The sequence below is a fragment of the Chlamydotis macqueenii genome, chromosome 4, assembly GCF_036417535.1.
Source record: "Chlamydotis macqueenii isolate bChlMac1 chromosome 4, bChlMac1.mat, whole genome shotgun sequence".
In the NCBI taxonomy this organism is placed as follows: Eukaryota; Metazoa; Chordata; class Aves; order Otidiformes; family Otididae; genus Chlamydotis; species Chlamydotis macqueenii.
This window is the reverse complement of record NC_141559.1, coordinates 48533542-48553773: the sequence shown is the minus strand read 5'-3', so window position 1 is coordinate 48553773 and position 20232 is coordinate 48533542. Positions and strand designations below refer to the sequence as shown.

The 20232-nt window shown below is 38.2% G+C and overlaps 1 protein-coding gene across 2 annotated transcripts; it reads left to right on the top strand.

Annotated features, from left to right (window-relative positions):
* The first annotated feature begins 100 nt into the window (after positions 1 to 100).
* Positions 101 to 7574, top strand: RWDD4 (RWD domain containing 4). 2 transcript variants are annotated; one of them, XM_086747470.1, is made up of 7 exons: positions 101 to 282; positions 604 to 684; positions 3019 to 3128; positions 3250 to 3394; positions 4165 to 4279; positions 5251 to 5300; positions 6553 to 7574. In XM_086747470.1, the coding sequence occupies exons 1-7, from the start codon at positions 259 to 261 to the stop codon at positions 6583 to 6585; spliced, it is 558 nt and encodes a 185-aa protein (XP_086603596.1). In that variant the 5' UTR covers positions 101 to 258; the 3' UTR covers positions 6586 to 7574. The 2 variants fall into 2 exon arrangements, with proteins under 2 accessions (XP_086603596.1, XP_086603595.1); XM_086747469.1 differs by lacking the exon at positions 6553 to 7574 and adding an exon at positions 5471 to 6093.
* The last annotated feature ends 12658 nt before the right edge of the window (positions 7575 to 20232 follow it).

The following is a 20232-nucleotide window of genomic DNA, read 5'->3' as shown; positions in this document are numbered from 1 at the left end:
ACTAGCTAGCTGACCAATGGAAAGACGGAAAGGAGGTGACGACGGGAAGAGGGGACCAATAGCGGCGAGCGACGGCGTGACCCGTGCTGCCCTCGGGGGAGGTGTGTCCGTCCGTCGGGCGGGGCCGCTCGGGCCTCCCCGTGCGACACCGGCGGGGCCGCGCCTCGCCAGCGAGGCCCGCGGAGCCCCGGCGGCGGTGAAGGAGGGGGAGGGAGCGAGGGGCCATCTCCGCGCTCCGCCTCCCCCGCAGCGGGCGCCATGGCGGCCAACGAGGACCAGGAGGTGAGACCCGGGCCCTGCCCGCCCCGGGGACGGGGAGGCCGTGAGGCGCCGCTGCCTGAGGGGGGAGCCGGCCCGGGAGGCACCCCCGCACCGGCCCCGGGGCTGGGAGGGAGCCCTCGAGTAGGGACAGGGGTTTTGGAGGGGAGGCGGCTCGGGGGGAGCGGGAGGGAAGAGAAGAGGAAGAGTCCGGCCGCTTGCGGGGGGGTGGGGAGGGCGGGAAACCGGCGGGGACGTGCAGAGCTTCGCAAGCCGAGGCGGGTGGGTGTGAGGGCCGTGTTGGGGCTGAAACCGGTAACCCCCCTTCTCCGCTCTGGGCTGCAGATGGAGCTGGAAGCGCTGCGCTCTATCTACGAGGGAGATGTGTGCTTCAGGGAGCTGAGCCCCGTGTCCTTCCAGTACAGGGTAAGGCAAGGCGAAGGTCTGCCAGTCGCTGCAGCGCAGGCTGCGCCTTGAAGTTGCTCTGCTTCGTAGCGCGGTGCATAATATTTAGGAACCTGCTCCCAGCGTGGGTTTGTTATTCCTTAGCTAGGCATCCTGCTTGTATGTCTAGTACTGCGTAGCTAGAACTGTCAGACTGGCTGGGGGAGCCAGCATGCTGAGTAATACTTAAAATAGCTGGTCAAAAATGTCGCTTACAGAGATTTTTATATGTAAAGCTCTGAATCTTCCTTACTCCTCAGTTACAGAGCTCTAGTCTCTCGTCTAGAGGTAGTTGACATGCCTTGTCTACCTGCTGAAGAAAAAATCCACAAAATGCTTTGGGCATATGTACAGATAGGCTCAGGAGAGACATACAGGGAGTGCTGAGCTTGAGGTATGCAATTAGATTCTAGCATGAAGTTTTTGACAGCTTTCTCAAATTTAAAAACCTGGAAGTTCTTCGGGGCATGGACGGAGGCAGATCTTTGGATGGCCAGAGAACTTTAGTAATGAAAACTTAGGCACCCGTGGAACAGAAGGGGGACTTTGAAAATGCCATGTCCCTGTACTGGGGAGAAGGCATCTAAAATAACCCTTTTGTGACTTCTCAGGTAGCTTCAGAATAACATCAGTAATTGTAGTGAGATAAGTCGATTTAATTAATAGCACTTGAATGCCGTCCATGTGAGTGCAGCCTTCCTTCACTGATAGGACCATTGTTAGTGAATTTAATTTCCTCAGAAGTCAAATGTGACCTGCCTACTGGTCTACAGTGTATCATTCTACATTTTACTAGCTTTGGTCATCGCTAATTTTTATTAGACAGAAAATAATTGTCAAAAGTTAGAACTCAAATACTGTAAAACGTAGAGTCAGACACGGCAATCTTTTTCATCTTTCCCATGGAGAAGAATTTGTATTATGGGAAGGCGTAGTGCAAGTAAGTACATGAGAAGGTAGAAAAAATTAGTATGCCGTTTTTCTGAGTCTCATTTGTCTTGCACGTCTCATACAAAACACAGCTATTTTGTAACCAACTAAGGCTACCCAATTTTTAGGCTGCACTGGCAAAGCGGACCGTGTCACGCAGCTTTCTGTATGGATTTGCTCTGTGTGCAGGCAGTGCTTTCCCGAGAGAAGTCATCTGTAAAACAGACCATCAGTTCTCTTTCTGGCAACCGTGGGAGCCGGACTGCAACACTGTAGATGATGTCTTGATAAATGTTGCAGTTGCAGGTTCCTGATTTGTTTCTATTATTTATTTATTTATTTATTTATTTATTTCACCTCTAAACCAGAAGCTTTTGAATGTCAGTTATTCCACTCTGTTGAAATAGACACTGTACATTTTAAAGGTACCAACTTTTTTCCTTTTCAATTTTTTTTTTTTTAATTTTGAAGTACAGTAGCCTTAATTTTTTTTTTTTTTCTGGCTACACTTCATTTATATAATTTAATGAAGCCATATTTTGCCTATTCTAAAATGAGGGAAATAAGGGAGAATTTTTGTGTGGTTTTAGAATACAAATTTAACCAACCTGGTTGCACTAGTCTTCCAAATCCTTGTGTTAGTGTAGTATGCCTTTGGTAGTACTGTACTAGTTTTAAATTTAAAAAAATGATTGTTTTTTATTTAATTTAACATTGTAAGGATTGTATATGTAATTCTCATTCACTAGATGGGTTTGATGTGCATGGTTATTTACATTAAAATGTGCCTTTTTTAATGTTACAGGTTTTTTTAATCCAGTCTCATTCTGTTGACTTCTTAAATATTTTACTGTTCATTCTTTCTCATAGTGGAATAAAATCTGTGTAGGGATGAGACGTAAATACTGAAATTCTCATATATTAGTTTTGCTATCTTAGGTCACTAGTTTATTGCTGTCTTTATTTCAGCACTGTCTTGTGGTTTGTTTTCACACTGCTCTCAACTTGGATGCGTGTGGGGAAAAAAAGAAGGCTCCATCTTTTTTGCTCTCGTGATTGTATAATATTTGGCTTGCAGGTGCTGCAAAGTAGCTTTTAAAACCAAGCAATTAAAAAAAACCCAAAACAACCATAAAGAGAGCTTTGAATGTTTCTCCTGCTTTTCCTAGGATGAAAACTGCAGGGTAGAGGTTAATACTGACGTCATAAACTTAATACTTTTTCTAGATGACAGCTTTATTTTCTAACTGATAACTTTATGAAAATAATTGTTATCTTAAGGAATTAGAATACTTTTGAAGAAGTGCAAGACTTGCATATTGGTGTTGTAATCCTTAATGAGTGACTGAAAACTGTTAGCTTATAAAGTTTTTCTTTTCCCTTCAGATAGGTGAAAGTGGAGATCCCAAAGCCTTTCTAATAGAAGTTTCTTGGCCAGAAACATATCCCCAGACAGCACCAGTCATATCGATGGATGCTTTCTTCAACAACACAATGTAAGTTTTTAGGCAGCTTCACTTTCTAGCTTTATATGTGGGGGCTTTTTCGTTGACAAGCTTTCCTTCATCTCTCAAGAATATAATACAGTTTGATTTTTTTTTTTTTTTTTTTTTTTAGATCTTCAGCTATTAAACAAAGTATATTGGATAAGTTAATGGTAGAAGTTGAAGCAAATCTCGGAACTGCTATGACATACACACTTTTTGAATATGCCAAAGACAATAAAGAGTTGTTCATGGCGAATCAGCCTGTTAACACTGTGGTAAGTAGATAAATTCAGATTTTAATCTCTTGCTTGTAAAACTGAAAAAAAAAAGGCTATTACAACTCTAAATACTTCATAGGTCTGTTTTTAAGTTGTTAATCAGTATAATGGGCATGCACATGTTAGTGGCTAAACAGTGGCACACAGACTATGGTGTCACTATGCTCTGTGGTCTTAATTGTTTAACTGTTATTTTACTGTTATACCAAAGTGTTTGTGTGCTGCAGTTCTTGCCCACAAAGTAACATAAAAATAGAGACTTGGAGCAGAAGCAAAACTAAAGAGAGCTGAAATGAAGATTAAAGGCGTCTCCTTGCGGGCAAATTACTGCAGCCTTCCTGCGATGCAAGGGATTGCATAAGTGCATCTCCAGAGTCTTGAATGAGTCAGACTGGGTCTATTTGTGGCCTCTGTGTTGTGTAAGGACATTATTGGCTGTTGTGGTGCTGCAGATGTGCTTTGAGGAAGGAGTAGATTCCATGTTTGGGAAGTCTGAATCCCGTCAGACTAAATCACACTCCATGATTAAATTTAAAAAGTGTAAAAGGTGCCATTTTCAACTCTGAAGGGGAATAATTCCAATTCCCAACACATGTTTTTTAAAACTACAGTCATGACTGTATGTTGACTAAAAGCTGCAGACTGCTGACCACATTGCTTCTTTCTGACAGTCAAGATATTTCAGTATGTCAGGATCAGTAGTCACACACAGAGGTATCTGTGGAATTAATATGCAAAATATTAACAACCATTTTTATCCTTCTCAGACTTCAGTAAGCAATAGTATTGCAATTGGAACTCCTGATGTGCCAGCAAGTAAGAAAAAAGATAAAAAGGAGCAATTATCCAAAACCCAGAAACGAAAACTAGCCGATAAAACAGGTTTGTTCCCTATAATACTGTTTTGTTTGAGCAGTATGAGAATCCAAATTTTGTAGCAGTGACATCTTGCTAGAGTCAGAGTTAGTAGTCTTTTGTTTATAAGAATGGCTGCTTTAAGACTGTGTCTCTGTTTTGCTTGTTATAGATGAATTATTCTTGCCTGAGATGCTAGTTCTGGTCAAAGCAACTTTCTATAGAGTAGGGATTGCAAGATGTCATTGTTTTTGGTTTTTTTTTTTTGTTTTAATTTGTGACAAAAGAGAAATTTTCAAAAAATACTTGTGGGAGAAGAGTGTTTGAGACTTCTAAAAATTCACTTTAAACAAAAGACGTGGTTTGTTGATGGGCCCTCATAAATAATTCACATTATTAAAAAAGTAATTTCTAAATGAAAGTATTTGTTTCGGGACCCATATAAAACACTTAATTTAGTTTGTATCCTCAAAATAGAGGTGCTTCTGCAGTTACTTTATGCTTTCAATGCAATGGTAGGTTTTTGACTGAAAAGTGTTTGGTTTTTGTGCTAGTCTGTGATGACTTGTATGTGTTCAACCTTAATTTTTAATAATGATCTGGATAATACTATCCTATTGCAGCCATAAGTTGTACCCTGTGATAACAATTTCTGCATATAATTTGCCTAACCTAATGTATAATTGGCATATTAAATTTTGTCCATATAAAGGAAAAGCTGTGTAAAATTTTGTTCTTTGGCAAAATGCATCATTGCTGGTCAGCCCAGGTCATGTTGGAGTTGTCTTCTAGATTAGATGTCAGATGGACTTATTTAAACAGAATTACTTTGAAGAGCAAGATGTGTTTAAGGCATTAATATCTATTTTTTGTCCTCATGGGTTTGTAGCGGAGAAGTTAAGGTTTTTTGGACCTTTAGAATTTTGCATGGTGTTTTTAAAGAAGATAAAGATTGCCTTTAGCTTCTGTGTTGAAAATAAAATCTTGTTATTCTGCAGATAACAAAGGGGAGCTTCCACGAGGATGGAACTGGGTGGATGTAATTAAGGTAACATGACTGTATTATATGCAGTATTATGAAAATACTGTGTATGTATATTAAAGATAATTCATACTTATATCTGAGGAAAATAATCTGATTTTGTTTTTTCTTGCTTTTCTTCCTAACTTTTTTTTGGATTTGACTATGGTGTCTGATCCATTTCTATGTGCATCCAGCATGTAAGTATTTTCAAGTTATCTTTTTTAAATGTTAAAAAGATTTGCAAGAAATAGTAAGAACCGTTCCTCATTTTGGATTCTAATTTACTTATTTCTCAAATGCTTTAAAATGCTTGGTTCTTCTGAATATTAGAGTCGGAAGGACTTTGATTCCTCTTTTCACTTTGTTGGTTTAGTATTTCTTTTTTATTTGTTGAGCAATTACATTTTAATTTCCTGGCCAAATGCACTGCAACTATTCTGTCTTCATATGGCAACAAGATGTAAAATGAAGTTAGTGGTGCTGCCAGGTTGTGGAAGATATATGGATATGGATAAGTAAGCAGAAAAAGAGAGCTGTCCCAAGTGGGAGCACCTTGCGGTCTCCTACAAGCCTGAGCATTCTCTGCCACAACTCCTCTAGTGAATAATTCTTTTCTGCTTGCTCACTCAGCATTGATCTCTTCTACCCTCTTGTCTTTGCTGATTCAGTGGAAATCAGTATAGCTGCTTGACAATTTTGAAAGCAAACTAAACTATTTTATTCTATGCAACTATAAGTAATTCTTAGGCAGAGTCCTGAGTTAAAAGTAGCTATTTGTAGTGGGTGTCTTGGATTCTAGATGGATTTCACGATAGAGGCAGTACATTTAATAATTATAAACTCAGTTTTAAAAAGAGAGAAATAGTAAGTTAATGTCTCTTTTTATATTGTGTAAATGTCTATATGGGAGTTCTCTCAGAGATGTGTGGAGATGCTTTTTTCCGTTACTTCATCTTTTTTCTTTTGGAGAGCTGGTGGCAGAGTCTTCAAATTAAATAGAAACAGTACCCTGAGGTTTTTCCGGGGTTTTGTGTTGTTGGTTGTTTTTTTTTTTTTTTAATCAACTTCCGCGTTCAGGAAATAAGCTTATTTTGTCTTTATATTTAAGAAATAATTTTTTATGCTTTTCAGTCTCTTTATATAGTAGCACAATCAGTCTGTATCATTAATTAAATATAAATATGTTCTATGTAAGATGGAGATAATGTTCTTGTTCCCTAATAAATGGAATGGCAGTCTAAACTTTGAATACTTTCTTTTTGTGTCTCTTTTATAGTTAAGCAAAACTGGTTCTAAAGATGATGAATAAAGGACTTTGGTACAAGGAAACTCCACCTTTTAATACAGTGCAATTTTGGGTCACCATCTTTCTCTTAATAACTTTCATATTTGTTGAAGTAAACATTTTATAAAGCTCAATTTCCTAACTTACAAACCTAGTCGTAGAAGTTTATCTAGAGACTATGTGGTCTTCTTTGGAAAAAAATAATAGACAAACTTGCCTTAAATAAAGGTTAGAATGTGACAAAGGATATAGAGAGCAAATGTGGTGAAGTGAATAGTGCTATATGCAGTGTTTATTAATTTATATTTTAGTCTGTAGTAAAATCCTGTTATAGTGAACCCAGTGATACTGTAAACATTTCCTGATGTTCTTACTCCAATTGAAGAAAAAAGCACTATAACAGTGATTGGTCACTTGACAGCATAATTCAAAATAAATTATTCCATGGAAACAAGACCTTTGTCATTTGTTTATCTAATATGACTGTAGAAGGAGAACATGGAAATTGTTACATTGCAATACAGACTAGAGCTTGTGGTCCCGTTGTCACTAGTTACTGGCTGAAATAGTAAATACTAGCGAAAGCAAGGCCAAATATTCTAGTCTACTCGAAAGTGAGTGGTTACAACAGAATTATGTGTTCTTTATTCTCTGCGGTATCCATCTGTTAGTCTTTCTCCAGTGTGCATCTTTACAGGAGGTTGGATGTCTGAGAGGAGGGAAAAGGGCTTTCTTGCACGTGTCTCAATGAGTGTTGGGATTTTGTAGCTCTTTCATTGGAGAAACCGGCATTCCTTGGAGAGGTTTGCTGACTGAGTGGTGGGATGGTGGAAGTCAGCATTCTGCCAAATGTTGGGAGAACTTTTTTTTTTTTCTTTCCTCATCTGCTCTCTTGTGTCAGAAAGAGAAGTCATTATTAATATATGAACAGTTACTGAATATAAGATGCCTTAATGTCCTTTATTATTTTTGTCTGGTTTGAGATGAACTTTAATAAATGCCTATTTATCTGCTGTGGTATGTGTTTATTTTTTTTAAATTGTGTACTGCGTGCTGCAGTTCTACAGCCGCATTTGAATTTGCAAAGGATTTTCTATTACAAAGAAAGCGTTCTTAAAAATTGGTGGAAGAATATCTTCCCTTTTTCGGTATACGTTTACATGTTCTTCAGGGTAGCTGTGTTTGTTATTGATATGAGGGTCAGTCATCTCACTGAGAGCCATCGGAAAATATCCATCATGTTCAGTACACACAGCAAGTCCAGTGTCTCTTGAAAGAGTGCACTCCACTCACTGCACACACTAGGTACAGCATTTGGTGAGAGGGATATGAGGGGCGCGGGCTGGATGCTCTCATCAGTGGTGCTAAGAGCTTTTATATCCAATAGAGGGTAGCTAATGTGACTGTCATATTAGGACTTCATTTGGTGGAGTGGAAGTGTTCATGCTACTGTCTGTGTCAAGAGGGCTTATATGCAACATACATCAATATAGTTCTCTTATATTCTCTTAAATTATTTCTGTTTTACCAAAGGAGGATACAAATGCAAAATTACTGCTTGTCTTCATGTATATATAAAGAAAAAAAAAGTTATTTGAAATGTAACTGCAGGTGAAGGAAAAAAAAAATGAATTTGTTCTGTGTTTTTCACTCTTCTGAAGAGACTGTGAAGAGATTTGAAAGAAATATGGTCTGTACTGCTGTCATCCACCAAGAAGTTCTAGTTTTTACTGAAACACTCAAGTTACAGTCAAATGTATGTGCTCCCTCAGTGAGGAAAATACTATTCCTTCTTAAAGAATTCTTAATTTCAGAGAGTCATGATTTCTTTTTGACCTCAACTTGCATTTAGTAAAAGCTAGTAAAGGACACAAGGTGCATTTTCCAAATTATGCCATCTTGCCTTTGACATAAACTGGAGGCTCATGGCTGCCATCTGAGCAAGAGTGTGTGGCAGGGAGCAGCACCATGGGATGAAGTTGCTTTAGTGGCAAACAGCGATCCTGTAACAAGGAAGGGCATGTAGCTTTAGTCTCTGCCAGTCAGAATGGGCAGGAATTCTTCTGTTCGCAGGTTGTCTGGGGGGATTGACTTGGTGTGTAATTCAAGTTGCTATAACAATTCTTCTGAATAGATTAGTTGGCGGGGCTAGGGGAAGGACAAATAAGAACGACATCTCTTGCTTTTGTAGCGTTACTGTGTGTAATGGCAAATTTGTTAACCTTGTGAAATGCCTGATTTTTCAGCTCCTAGTCCGCCTGTAACTCATACACTCTTGTGAAGAGATCTGAGCAATCTCCTCCTGTTCTGTTAGTAAACGTGTTTGTTTTGGAAGTCTATTTTCAAGGGAAATATTCTGCATTGGGCATTTTTTTATCGGTTCTTTGCTTCTGTGTAAATTTTGAAAGGTAATTTGTGTCATTAAACTGTTTTCTTGTATGATGTGGTGGCTGGAACAGCGTCATTTCAAGAATCTAGATACTTTATAATATGGAAAGGCCTGAGCCCTGACAACTGAGAGGAGGGAAGACGCAGTGATTCTTATCAAGAAAGGCACAACTGTTCCGAGAGATCACGACTACTGAGGGAATTCTAAACAGTGGAAAAATACATCACCGCCACCAAGTTTTGTTTTTTTTTTTTTTTAAGTAAAAACCCACTAGCAGTGGAAAAACAGTGGTTTATGCTTTATTTCAGTGGGGCAAGAGTCTCTTGATTGTAGGACTACACCATCTATTTAAATTAATGGATTTTGCAGCAGAGCTTTGGCTTGCCTGAGAAGACAAGTGTCAGTACTAGTAACAGTAAAGTGAAAGTAGAAAGTGTCCAAAATACAGGATAATTAAAGAGGAATTTGTCTGTTTACAAAATTGTGGATAGTCATTGCTTTACTGAAACATTAGTTGAAAGGGCTTTTTTAAAAAAAAAAATTTTTCTATAGAGTTGTTGCAGTAACCACTCGGAAATCTCATCTGATCAAACAAGGTTGCTTTTTTCCCTTTTTCAAATTTGTTTCTGATAATCTTTCCTTGGGACAAATTTGATGCAGAAAATTGAGGTGCTGATGCCAACGCTAAAGTTTTTTGGTTTTTGTTTTGGTTTTTTTTTTACTGAAATTTAACTTTAAGTATTTTTTATTCTTCAGGCTTTTAGTGTATTTTTGAGTTGGTTAATATTCCTAATGCTTTTGAAAGTTAATTAATTTTAAGCTATGCCTTTTTTTTCTTTCAAAATTTTTCTCAGCAGCCGTTCATTTCATGGTTTGTTTGCTTGCTGTTAAGGAAGCAGGGAGTCTCTCTCTTTTCCCCCCCTTCTCTTTTTTTTTTTTTTTCTTTCTTTTTTTTTTTTCCCCCTGTCCATCCTTAAGATGCCCTGGAGCACATCGCTAGACAGTGCACTTTCCAGCCTCAACTTACAGGAGCTATTAGGAGAGGATGTATGCAGTTTTTACTACAAAATGATCTGGTATCTCTGAAACACAGCGACCTCTTTCCCAGAATCTGTCCAGCTCTTTCTGTCACTGATACAGATATTTGAAAAATACAAAAGAAAAATGCATTGCAGAGGTGCAAGAAGTGTCACTATCACACTGGTATTTTATCTTTGTCTCTTTGGATGAAACTTCAAAGCAGTCATGAGTTGTGTTTGCATGATGTTAAATACAAGTTCATTCAGTGCTGTGAGTACCAAGATCAAAGGTGTTTCCTTGCGCTGTAACGTATCAAATCCCGGGGAATAATGCAGGCCGCCTTTAAGTAGGTTGGGTGGAGGGATGACGGCTGTGATCAATGAGCAGTGTGTACCGAGCATATCCTGCTCGCCCCCTCGGTCAGCCTGGCACAGCTGGCGCTGAAACCAAGGCTGCTAATATCTGCATACTGCTGCAACGGGTGGTGTGTGGCATGGACAGGTAAACCAATGAGTGATTAGATTATGGTGAGTAAAAGAATGATAGGAAAAAAAGCCATCGTGTCTTGATATAGGACCTTTTGTAGAAGTGCAGATTTAGGGAGCCGATCCTCCTTTCGGCTGAGGCAATGCAAGTGGTTCTGGATTGCACTGTGGACTTTGTGCTGTGAAAACCATTGAACTGGCCTGAGCCAAGAATAGTTCCCCATTAGAAATTGTTTCCTACAACTGTTTGGTGGCTTATAGTACAGCGCCCTAAGTACTCGGAGTTAGCAGCAGAATGAAGGGAGGAGGAAATTTTCATTCAACAGAGAAAATACCAGAAGTGTGAAAATTCTGAGTGGATTAGAGGAGGAAGTGGAGGGAGAAAACCATTCTCATACACAAAACTGGAAGAGCATAGGAGATGAACCTTCACTGCTGCAGAACAATACAACAAAAGAAGAGCTAAGCTTATGGGTGCCGAGCTATATATTCTGGAACAAATTTGGGTTATGGCAAGAGACAAGGGGGTTGTAGATTTTCTTTTTGTCACTGTCACCTATTCTTTCACCAACATGAATTTGGCTTCATCTCAGAATGGAGCTGCTACATGGTTGTGAGAAGAATTTCTGACTGTTGTCCTTCCTGTTATTCTCTTTTTGAGCCCATGGAAGCAAACTCTGAAAGCCTGGTGTACACTCAGAAGTGAGTTAAGACAAAACACATTGACTGGGCGCTGGAAAATCGTGTTGGAACATTTGAGGTGGATGAAAAAAAAATAACTGTTTCTTTTCTTTCTCCTTCATTCAGAGCAAAGTGAGGAGTGACTCCAAATGGCTGAAATACATAAGACATATGAGAATCTAAATCCAGACACTGGTGTCCTATGTCAGACTGAAAGCTTGTTCATCTAGTTTCAAGTTTTATATAGCTGTCCCTCAGTACTGTGTCTGAGCGTTCATGCTTGTGGTTCCTACAGTAGTATGTGTTTTAGGTAACTAATGTTTACAGTATGGCAGAAATTTGAAAACTCACTGTGATCACATAGTGCAGATTGCTTATGTTGTGAGATCAGATATAGTCACAGCAATGAGAGAGACCGCCAAACTATAACTTCACAGCCTTAGTGGAGAGGAATGGAGTTGTGTGGGTGTCTCTGAGGGCATAATTCCTTTTGCAGGATCTTTATTACTGGTAATGATCAGTGAGAGTCAGTCTAGGATGAGTTTGGAAGATACCATTCAAGAAAATATAATATTTTCCTTCTAAAAATATTATCTGTTATAGCACCGCTGAGAGGTGATAAACACAAACATAGTCTTGTATGGAGTCACTCTTCAGAGCAGGATCTTACTTTAAATCAAGTAAGTGTCTCTGTCATTAATGCATTTTATTATTTCCTGCAGGAAATCAAACACGAAGAAAGCATTGCTATCTAAGGAGCTGCCATCTCCACCGTAGGGAACCATTTGATCTCTGCTTATAGGGAAAACTATGGTTCAATTAACCTTAAAGAGAGATATTTATTTAATAACAGTACAGGGAAAATGTAGCAGCCCGTTGATAAAAGTCTGATGGAAAGTACATAGCCTCTAATATGGTTCATAAGTTTGCACAGCACTATTAGTTTTATATTTTTCTCTGAAGATCAGCACTAGAATACTACCAGTTTTTAGTTAACTGGCATACTGCATGATTATGATTTTTTTTTCCCTTCATGCCATATGTCTTTGGGTGATAAAAGTACAGAATGTAATATATAAATTTATTTCCTAGATTAAAATAGTGCTAAAGTTACAAATCCACTCAAAGGAAGGAAATAAATCTTATTCAGAATTAAGGATGTGCCAAAACTGAAGCTGCCTATGTGATTTTATATGAAAAACAATGCAAAAGAAGATTTCCTTAATGTGACAATATATTTTGTTTGCGGGCTTTTTTCCCCTGGCAGTGTCCAAGCAGATGCTTAGTGCTTTGCTTCCTAGAGTCCCTGTTAGTAGGAAAGCATGCAAAACCCTGAGTTTTAATATGCTCCTAAATCTGAATCAGGAAGAAAGTTGTCACTCTGTAGAAGTAAATAAGGTTACAGAACTGTCCCTGGAACAAAGTGGACAATTAAAACATGATGACCAGGTATAGAGGCCAATTAATTCGCTTTAATCAAACTAACTGGACCTGAGTGGCTTTAATGACTGCTTCATAGACTGTCTCCGTGCAGCAAATCTGTGACATAGAAATGCATGTGGGTAAGTTCAGGTTGACTGTATAGCTGCAGTCCATGTGATTAAGTATTGCTTTCAATAAATTTGTGTTACTGAGATCAGTGCAGGTTCTAATGTGTTGTTAATGAGCTCTCATTAACATCTCTTTTTATTTGGTAGAGGAGAGGCAATATACTGCTTACTTCTCTGGGAAGAAAAATCCACGTGTGCTGTCAGCGAAGGCTACCTTGACTTGGTCAACAGGTATTACAATCAGTCTGAAAGAGTTAAAAAGGTGAATTTCTGCAAGATAATTGTAGTAGCTTACATGAATGTGGATCCACTATTTCTGTATGTTCCTTTCTTTGTTAAGTTGCTTATTGTCATCCAGTCCAAACCCCCTGCAAGGAGCAGGGACATCTTCAACTAGATCAGTTCTCCAACTCTTTTCCTGGTGCATGCCTAGGGATAATATATCCCTCCCCTGGTTTTCTTCCCAGGATGGGCAAAAAATAGTACTCAGCACCAGTGCGTGTTTCCCTCATAGAAAGGTATATTGGGGTGGGGGAGAAAGAAAAAAATAATGTAAGCTACTGACTGGTACTGGTGCCTCACACCTGAGCTAATTAAGATATCTGTGTCATGTTGCATATAATTACTGCACAAGCTATGATATGTCTCCCTCCTGATTTATTTTATCATGTTTTAAATGTGTGTACTTGAGACTTCTACCTCTGACTGGTAAAAATTGGGTAAAATCTCTTTGAAATCATCACAATAACTTTTGTTTCAGAGACACGAGCCCTGCTGTATCAATTAACTCGAAGCCGGGGTGGTCAGTGTCTTGCAGGATCAGGAAATGGAAAATAAGTGTATTCTGTGAGGAGACACATGCTAAATATGAAAACCAAGCACTGAACTTTGGATGTCTGTTCAGGGAGAGATGACAGACGTATTGAAGAGGTGAAAGAAAGAGGGAGGAACAGTTTGGCGTTTGGAACCTTACGAACATGGTTGGTTACACTTCTAAAAAATACTGTTGATAAACATATGCTGTTTCTCTGCATGATAAAACATCTCTAAGGTGTTTTAAAAGATGACAAAATATTTTTGAAGGCGTTAATGATAAACCCTTGAGGGGAGGAAAGAATGTTGTCAGAAGAAAGTTACACATGAGCAAACTTGGAAATTTTTATTTGAAGCTCTGAGATTCTTGTTGTTCCAAGCAAATGCCATTTCCATTATGTGAAGAGATGGAGATAACTCTAAAATTTAGCTTCATCTTTCCTGCCAGATGCTGAGTAGTTTAATATTTTGAGTGTTACAGGTTCAGAATTTTATCTGCTGGAAAGAAGGGTAATGCACAAAATTTGGATTTACATTTTGCACATGCAAATTTGGCTCATCAGTATTTAAATTTCCAATTAAAGTGTGTGACTTGTGAGCAGAGTGGTTAAAATGTGATTTACTACACTTTTGCGTATATGCACAATCTTGGTAAGGTGCATCATTACATCATATCACTTAAGTTACAAATAAATGTATCCCCTGTAAGAACATCTGTCTTATTTGAAAAATAGCTGTCCTCTGACTCATTCAGAGCTTTTGTTGCCACCAAATACAGCAAAATAATCAAAACTGCTTTTTTTTTTCTTTTTTTTTTTTTTTTTTTTTTACAACAACCTGAATTCCTTATCCTTATTTGTGCTAGAACCAGAGGCAGAAAGAAACAAACACATTAATGGAAAAATCCTATCCTCAATTTTATGATTAATGTGAAGAAAGAGGTTGTTTACTTCCAGTTGATGGAGCTGAGGTGGGAGCTTCCAGGTGGTGTGAGAAGTGATCACTACAATGTTTTACTACATGAGACATCAAACATTTGTTGTACAGTTTTCAGGATCTTTTTATTTAATTTTGGAATTCAATTGAATTTATTTTTTTTAGGATACGATAGATACATTACTGGTTTTATTATATAAATAATGTGCATATTGTAGACTTAGAATGCAAATGAAGAAGGGATGGTGAAGCAAATTCTTGACGGATACGCACTACAAGAAACCTGTTAGGTTGGCTTTTGTGCTTTATGTAAATCAAGGTTGTATTTGTCTCCTTTGTGTCTGCATTGCTTTTTCCATTGCTTTCAGGTTTTCGTTGGGCAAAGGCCTGATGATCTTGTCATCCCAGGAATAATATGAAATAAAAACTTAGAATTAATTAAGGGGATAATTGGAAGAATGAAACTAACTGAAATCATGCAAAAGCAGAAAAATGTAAGTGTTGTATCTCATGGGGAATCAAAAGAGGCAGTTCTAACTGGAAAAAGCAGTGGAGACGGATGATAATCAGGCAGGTGTTACTCAACACTTTTTGAGAACTGGCAAAACATCAAAAGAAAATATAACTGGAATTCACTCTAACAGAGAATCAGACTGAAACATTTCAGATGAGCAGGATCTGTTTAATGTATCATCTTCATTCCTCAAGCATAAACCAGCCATTGAATGTGACAAAGAACTGCAGCTTCTTAACCAGTGGTACGGACAGCATGAAAATTTTGTTTCAAGTATTTGCAAACTGCAGCCTACCAGGTTAGTGCTGAGTTCCTTCTGCTCAGAAGTTGTTTGGTAAAGAAATAAATGTCGTTTTCCTTCCAATCCATTAAGGAGATGAATTTATTCTTCGTTAGTCTGAAAGTGGTTCACTTCTTTTACTCATCTTCATAGCACATTTTACAGGGATATTTTCAGCAGTCATCCTGCACACAGGCAGCAAGCTAAGAGCTTGCTGAGCTTTTTCCAGAAACCACGTATTTCAAGAGTGTGCTCCACTTACTCTCAGGAAGGGAGCATCCACTGAGCTTCTTGAGACAGATAAGACTAAAAACCCAAAATGAAGAGAAGGGCACTAATCTGGCATGCTCAGCAATACATTCTTTTGTAAAAGGAGGAGAAAGTTTTGTTTCAGTAATAACTTAAAGGCATTAGAGACACCACTGGTTTTGGGACACCTGAGAATCTTGTGGTAGGACAAGCAATACTTAGGTGAGTGTGTTACTGCTGTAATAAATACGTAAAACAGACAGAACTTCAAAGACGTTACTTCTCAATAACCCTAAATGCCTTTTCCTGTTCAATGTACTACTTAGTCCACTTAAGCATATGTAACTCCTTCTACAATCTGCAGGCAACTCTTTAAGCTCTACTAGAGGAGCAAAAAGCCTGGGGTTTGGCCAAATGAAATAAAACACCTGCTATGAAATTCTGTTTAACTGCAGAGAATAAAAATAGTACTGCAGAATAAACTTAATAATGCAATAACAATTTAACAGCAAAACTACACATTTCATGAGTGTTTTTACAAACAGATCTTTTCTGGTTTTCATATGAAGAACAAAGGAAAATAAAATATTTTCTCTGAGATACAAAGTGGTTGTGCATCAGAGCTAAGAAAGTCATTTAGTACAGTTTAAATAATTTGAGAGGTTATAAAGCTATTAGCCTTCAATCCAGCAAAGAAAGTTGCTCCTTCTGAGGTATCTTTGGAGTTGTTTATGTATTTGAAGACTACCCTTGTTGGTTACTGGTTAGTATGAGTTAGATCAATTTAGTTCTTAATTAGTCCTTGTGGCCATTTCCCCGATTATCAAAGTGGTTTGTTAATGTTCTTGGCCCGCCCTCCACTTTGATACCTTTCTCTAGTGTTTTATAAGTAAACTCAGTCTCATACTACAGCCACACTTGGTCACAGATTATTAATGGCCTGTTCCATGAAAAGAACAAATCTTTGAGTTTAGCACCTAGAATGACAGAGGTCTTTTCTTGTATCCATAATCACGATGTGATATAGACATCTTTCAATTCCACTCTTTCACAACATTATTGTATTGTAACTTTTCTCCATCACTTAATGTGTTTTCCATTGTGCTACCCTGGCCCAGGCCAATTAATTAAATTCCAATCAATAATTTGTTTTATCAGAGTTTGTTAGACATTTTTACAGATTTATAGAAGAGTCTGTGTTGCTGCAAGCACACCAAGATCTTTATTGCCATCCTCATGCACACTGTGTTCTCTTCCAGCATAATGCTTTCTTAAATTACTTTGATGGTAACTTTTAAAAATTAAATTAAGGATTAGAACATTTTTTTCTCTCTCAAGTCTTGCAGCAAGAGGTTGATTCAAGGGTCAGGGCTCTCCAGAAAATCACTGTTACTGCTTCAAGACTTGTGACTTAGAATACAACCTGTCAAGCAAACTGGCTTAAAAATGTGTTGACATCCACCCTGTGAAAACAGAAGTTAATGAAAGGAAGTACGAAGCACATCAGAACATCATAGAAAGCATCCATGCACAAGTATGCCTACCATCACTTTCAAGTATGCCTACTATCATTTTCCTTTATTCACCTCTGCCCCAGATGCTAAGGATTTCTTTTCATCATGTTCTAGAGCTTTAAAGAGGAAAAAAACTAAGATAACAGTATTTTCTATCTTGTCTTTAGTGTAACTCAGTATTTTTAAAGGTGCATCCTAAACCTGCAGTAATTTTTTATTCCCAAGTCACATGCCTTCCCTTTTCCTTTAAATACCTTCTCCAAGTTCCCGTCTTTCAGCTTGGTTTTTGCACTTAGGTGTTTATTCTGATGTTCTTTATCTCTCTCTCTTAATCGGCTGCAATCTTCTAAGATTTCCTGAAGACCAGTCTTCAGTTTGCTTTGCCTGTTACCTCAGTTCTCAGTATTCAGGAGAACCTGTACAGAGGAGAGTCCATGTCACTTTAAATCCTTACAGAGGCATACTGAGTTAGAGTAATGTAGAAGGCTAATATGTCATTCTTAATTTGCCCTGGGTACCTAGCTTCATCAGCAATGGCATCGGAAAAGGTGGAATTGGCATGGAATTAAGGCAATGTGAATAAAGAATCAAAATCTTATCAGCAGTGTTAATTTATGTTTAATTAAAATCTCTATCTGCTAATTTATTGCTATTAATTCTTTGAGTTTGTTACTAACTCAACTGTGTCTCACAAATCTGAAGAAGCCAAGGAAAGTATTAGGTATGGCCTGGAATAACTCTTTTTCTCTTAACTGTAAAATGAGATCTAAGTGGACTCATTCAGCATTGGGGTTTCGGGATGCTTTTCTGTTATATGAACTCGCAGAGAGAACACTGTATTAATCTGTTGAGAGAAGGTGTAACACAAGATATGATGTATCTATTTTTGGCTTCACTTTATCTTAATTCTTCCCTTCAGTCCTCATCTTAGATCACCTTTCTTGTGTATGGATATGTGCTCTGGGCTTTACAAGTTTGTAAAACAAAAAGTACGTTATTGAGCACAAACCCGCCCTGTGTTTTCTTCCTACCCAGCCCCCTTTATCTCCTCTTTTGCGTCTAGATGAAATGGGTTCGGCCATTGCTTGTATTATCCCTCAGCATACTAGAAAGCACACATGAAGGGATGTTACTTTCTTTTTTTTTTTGTTGCAAACCTAAAAATGTCAGGTAGAAATAGTAATGCACAAGCTATCTTCTAGGAGTGTTAGAAATTTATTTAGTATGACTTGTGCGGAAAGACGTATTTATCAGTGTACTGGATGTAATGCAGACTTGACTTTGTTGTAGCAAGAGTTATCCCTGGTTGCCTTCCAGTATGTTTTGATTCAACGAGTTTCCATGCTTGATAGTTTTATTCTCTATATTTAGCTTCATCACACCAATATCTAAGAAAAATGTAAGCTAGGACAAAGACGGAATTGAACCTATCAACAGCAGATCCTGTTCCTTCTACCTTGAATGCCTATGCAATGACTTTCAGAAAATGGTCATCGCCCAATTCCATTGGTCAGCTCTTCACAAAGACCTTATCTGAGGGAAAACAACAAAGATCAGAAGATGTAGCAGCTGCAGACAAAAGGCTATGTTTAAGTACTCTGAAAAGTTAGAGTGAAAAAAATCCCCTTGTATTTACGTGAGTTTGAAAATGATCTTGAGACTACCAAAAACATGGACAATTTACCTGGTATGCCTGGTATGAAGTGAGATTTTTTTCTAGTCAGCTGATATGCAAGCACACTGCTTACCATGTGAGGATAGTGTTTACAACATATTTTCATTTTATTAATACAAGAAATGAAGAATAATTAGAAAATCAACTTGGTAGATTTGGAGAAAAGTAAACCCTTAAATTAAATTAGCCTTTCCTATTAATTTTTATATTCCTTTGTCTCCATGTGATGCTTAATATGAACATACAAGATTTTTTTTTGGTTTGCAACTATACAAATCTACTGGGTTGTACACTAAATGTCATATTAAAGACTTTGACCTCTGCCTTTGAATGTGCTTAGAATTCACTAGAGCAGTTGAAGATAATGGCATCTTTTCTGTGTACTTACAAAAGCCTGTCTCTGCAATTTTATGAAGAATTTGTAGATAAGGCAGCTGGTTTAAGAACATAGTTCGCGTATTAGGCAACTTTCACGTGTACTTCCAATGTCATTATGAAATAATGGTGCTTGGGTTGCTGTTCAGGGTCAGGAAGAGTTATTTGTTTACCTGTAATACTGCTGGTTGTTTTGTAAATAAAGAAAAAGGAAAATGTGTTTAGCAAAGGCTTTCTCTCTTTAACTAGAATGATCAATGCCAAGTTTTCCCCCAGAAATGCTACATGTCAGGAGAAAACGGAAGTGTTTACAACGGGGGTGAGGAAATTCTGGCGCGTGTTCAGCAGGGTCAGGCTCTGTGAGTTCAGCAGCAAGCTGCTGTTTACTTTATGTTCACCAGCATGAAGCTAAGTAAGAACATGGTGTGGTGGAGAAAACTTGGAACATCTCACCTGTCTGTAAAAATTGATGAGGTTTTTTCCTTTTGAGAATAGCTGTTTGCTTTTATTTTCTTTGCTTTCTTTTTTCCCCTCCAAAATAGGTTCAAAAGTATGTGTGATTCATCTTAATAATACCCCACCAATTTATTAAGGGAGTCCTCCCCACAGTCCTAAGAAGGGACAATGTTTTCAGTGCTGCAGGAACAAAGAAAGATCCTCCAAAGTTGTAGCTGGCCTGATATAGGAGAATGATTTGATATAAAATCTGATCGTACACTTGATCTGGAGCTTGGCATTTGAAAACTAAGGATTTTCTGTGCTGCTTCAGTGTACTGCTACCGTTCACCCTTGCGTACCCCAGCTTGTCTCAGTGTTTCAAGGAAAGACAAAACACCTTTTCTCAAATATATCTATCTGTATACGCAAATATATCAGTACCTGAGAGGAGTCAGTTACGTACACGAGAGGAGGTGCAGTTTTTCTCCTGAGCTCTGCAGATGAATGCCAAAAGCATGAGATTTGCTTATATGTATTCTCTTAGCACAGAACTGTGAGTGTTGCAGGCAGGTGGACACAAATCCATTCTGGCCCCAGTCTGTGATACACAAGCAGGAGGATTAATAAATTTACAGATAAATTAGCCAGCCATGGAGGATCCAGTCCTACATGTCTGCAAACAAGTCAGTTTGTACTGTATGTGACTTGCATGCAAGCTCCTCACCCCATAAAACCCTTATGTTAGTTAATGT